General features: G+C 48.2%; 1 protein-coding gene across 1 annotated transcript; it reads right to left on the minus strand.

Moving 5' to 3' along the window:
• Window positions 1-507: 507 nt before the first annotated feature.
• LOC310877766 (voltage-gated potassium channel regulatory subunit KCNF1-like) lies at window positions 508-3,126 on the minus strand (the record flags this gene model as incomplete). Its single annotated transcript, XM_083791715.1, has 2 exons — window positions 508-1,329; window positions 2,515-3,126. The coding sequence occupies 2 exons, from the start codon at window positions 3,124-3,126 to the stop codon at window positions 508-510; spliced, it is 1,434 nt and encodes a 477-aa protein (XP_083647841.1).
• Between the last annotated feature and the right edge of the window lie 489 nt (window positions 3,127-3,615).

The raw sequence follows: 3,615 nt of genomic DNA on the forward strand, positions 1-3,615 counted from the left end.
TGCACTTGTGTAGATCTGCTATTTTCACGTTTGGATCATGAGGGGGCAAAGGTCTAATCTCTCTTTTGGGTCTCGAGCTAAAAAGTTTGGGAACCACTGCACTAGACAGTTCTTCATTTTAATCACAAATTAGAAAATTACTTCATTGAAGTGATTTATGTTTTTCTAGTTTTCCCATTTCAATATTGATCATACAAGTGTAATTGACATCGGTATATTATTACCCTTTTATCTCAGTTTTTTAACGGTGTCACATGAGATGTGTGTGGTGCCATGGCCCCTTTGGGAATATTCGTCATTGTAAAAACCTTATAATATTTTGAAAAGAAACCATATAGCCTATATATACCTCACGTCTCCATCCATGCGCATGCAAAGGGTGACAGCTGCCAATGACGAGCACACATTGATGAGCGGATGTGAAAGCAGTAGTAATCCATGTGTTGTCAAAGACGAGGCAGTCTGGGTTAAATCGTTAAATCACGTCGTTATTTGACACCTGCGTGTTCATGTGGCCCGGGCGAGAAGAAGCGGCGCAGAAGTCTCACTGCGGGGCAGGCGCGTGCTCGTGGACGCATCCACCGGTGTCGTGTCCACCGCAGTGTCCGCCTCGCTGCATGAGTCCATCCTCAACGCGCCGCCGCCGCCGGACGTCAGCTTCATCAGCTCCACCTCGTGCTTGGCCGCCGTCTCCAGCGCCGTCTGCTTGTTGTAGAACACCACGAAGTTGTTGATGATGGGGTGGATGGGCAGGGCGATGGCGATGACGCCGCACAGGAAGCTGACGGCGGCGTTGCACTTGCCCAGCGTGGTCTTGGGGTAGATGTCCCCGTAGCCCACCGTGGTCATGGTGATGATGGCCCACCAGAAGGACTGCGGGATGCTGCTGAACAGCGTCTCCGGGTGGCTCTGCTCCAGCGTGTAGCCGAGCGCAGAGAACACGAAGATGCCCACGCTCATGTAGCAGAGCAGCAGCCCCAGCTCGTTCAGGCTCTGCTTGAGCGCGTGGGTCAGCGTCTGCAGGCCGGAGGAGTGGCGCGCCAGCTTGAAGATGCGCGCGATGCGCAGGATGCGCAGCGCCTGCACCGCCTGCTGCACGTTGGTCAGCTCCATCATGGCGGAGCTGCCGAGGTAGGTGAGGCTCAGGACCACGTAGAACGGCATGATGGCCATGAAGTCTATGACGTTCATGAAGGAGAGTGCGAAGTGCAGCTTGTTGGGGGAGGCGGCGAGGCGCAGCAGGTACTCGGCGGTGAACCACAACATGCACACAGCGTCCACGGCCTCCATCGTGGGGTGCTCCACCAGCTTCCCCTCGACGTCCATCACCTGGAGCGGTGCATGGTGGGAAAAAGCACTCAAATGTTAATATACTTATAAGTAAAAGCATCAATACTGCAATTTAGAAATACCTCTGTTGCAAGTAAAAGTCTGTAATTCAAAATGTATAGTACAAAAGTATTCGCATCAAAAATGTACTTAAAATTACCAAAAGTTAAAGTTGGCCTATTCATTGTGCATTGTCCCATTTCAAATCTTTGGAAAATACCACAAGCTCACAATGCATATAGCATTGCGATGCATTGTGAGCTTGTAGATCTGGTATTTTCCAACAATGGCCTATAAGTACATGGCTACAGTGGTTAACATCAGGAAATAGCTTTGCAGTGATCCTGTCTGTTTTGGATTATTTGGACATAATCTATAGACAATATGCAGCAGTGTCCAGCAGGAACCCCTTTTGGTGTTTTAACTAAGTATATACTTTAGCTATTGACAAATAGCAGATCTACAAGTTGTAGGTCTGCTATTTTTGAAAAATCGTGAAAATGTGGCACAAATCTTTGAATAGTCTATATATTCTTTCAGAAGACTTTATTTATTTCGACGTGAGGCCACTTGGAGATAAATACATCTCATCATTTCTGAAATGGGACTCGTCTGAACCCTATACCACACCAGATCAAGTCATTTCCCCAAATGCAAGGTACCAAAAGTTAACTCTGAACTTACATCTGCATTTGGCTTCTGTGGCCCTATACAAGGAATGACCTGCAAACTACATTAAGTTTGACCATATTGGTACCCCTGAGTCATTTTAAAACCTTGGTGAGCATGCAGATCACAATATGTAACTGTTTTTCTTGGCTTATATGCTGCCAGAGATTTTAGGCACGGTGCGGCACCGGGCAAAAAAAGGTCTGCAGGAAACCCTAAATAGGCCTAATAGGCTAACTGAAATCTACAAGGTAGGCTACTAGTAAGCCATAACTAAAGTTTTCAAATAATTGTAATGGTGTAGGTGTAAAAGTACAATAATTGCCTCTGAAATGTAATGGAGTAGGCCTAGAAGTACAGAAAATTGGAAATACTCAAGTAAAGTAGGCTACAATTACAAATAGCCTAGGCCTACTATACTATAACTCATAAGTATATTTAAGTAGGCTACACTAGGCTGCTTCCTAAGTAAAAGTAGGCCTACTTAATTAGTTGGGCTACTTTACACCACTGCACCTGGAGTTCGGGGATCGTGCCGATGCACATCGTCAGCGACGAGACGAGGACGAAGGCGAAGGACAGGATGGCGACGGCGCGCGCCAGCACGGAGGACTCGGGCTTCTCCATCAGCTGGTGGAGGAATCTTCGGCACCGTTGCGCGCGCGTGACGCACAGCGGCACCTCCAGGTCGGCCAGGATCTGCTTCACCTTGCAGGCGATCTCCTGCAGCTCCTCTTCCTTCTCGCTCAGGTAACTTTTGCAGCACTCGTCCAGGACACTTTGGTCTATTTTCCAAAACTCCATCTCCTTCAGGAAGCAAACGGGACATATGCCGTTCCTTATGTGGATCTCGTCGAAGTAGTACGCGTCGATGATGCATTTAAAAGCGTCGGGGTCTCGGTCGAAGTAGAACTCTCGCCTGCCCGGATCAAAGTCGTCGCAGAGTGAGGAGACGGCGTCATTGTTTTGAGTTGAGCAGTTCACCAGCTCCGCAAGTCTGCTCTCCGGGTAGCGCTTCAAAACGTCCCCGAAAAGCACCACTCTCACCCCGCCGATGTTCACGGCAATCTCATCCTCAGCCTCGGTGACCAAACCACGTCTATATCTCGGCTTGGGTATTGTCCACATTTTAATCAACGTGTCCCTATTGTAATAATAAGGAAAGTTGAAGAGAACTGCATTGGTCTATATTGTATCAAACAAAGCTCAATCATGTCACATATGGTCAATTAAATGCCCATAACTGGCTGTGGTGGTGCGTAAAATGTCACCCCTCGTACTCGCCAAGCGTGAAATGAAATGAAAGTCACAGCTTGAGCGGCAAGCGGCCAGAGCTCTATACTAACCCCCGCCACACACACACACACACACACACACACACACACACACACACACACACACACACACACACACACACACACACACACACACACACACACACACACACACACACGCTGTGACACACACACACACACACACACACACACACACACACACACACACACACGTGACACACGCGCGCACACACATTCACTGGTTCAGTGGTTCTGCATGTGAGGATCTTCAATCCTGCATTCATTGTACCATAGTCTACATGTGTACAGAGTAGACCATAGC

Source organism: Protomyctophum parallelum, assembly GCF_964188405.1.
Source record: "Protomyctophum parallelum genome assembly, chromosome: 20".
Taxonomy (NCBI): Eukaryota; Metazoa; Chordata; class Actinopteri; order Myctophiformes; family Myctophidae; genus Protomyctophum; species Protomyctophum parallelum.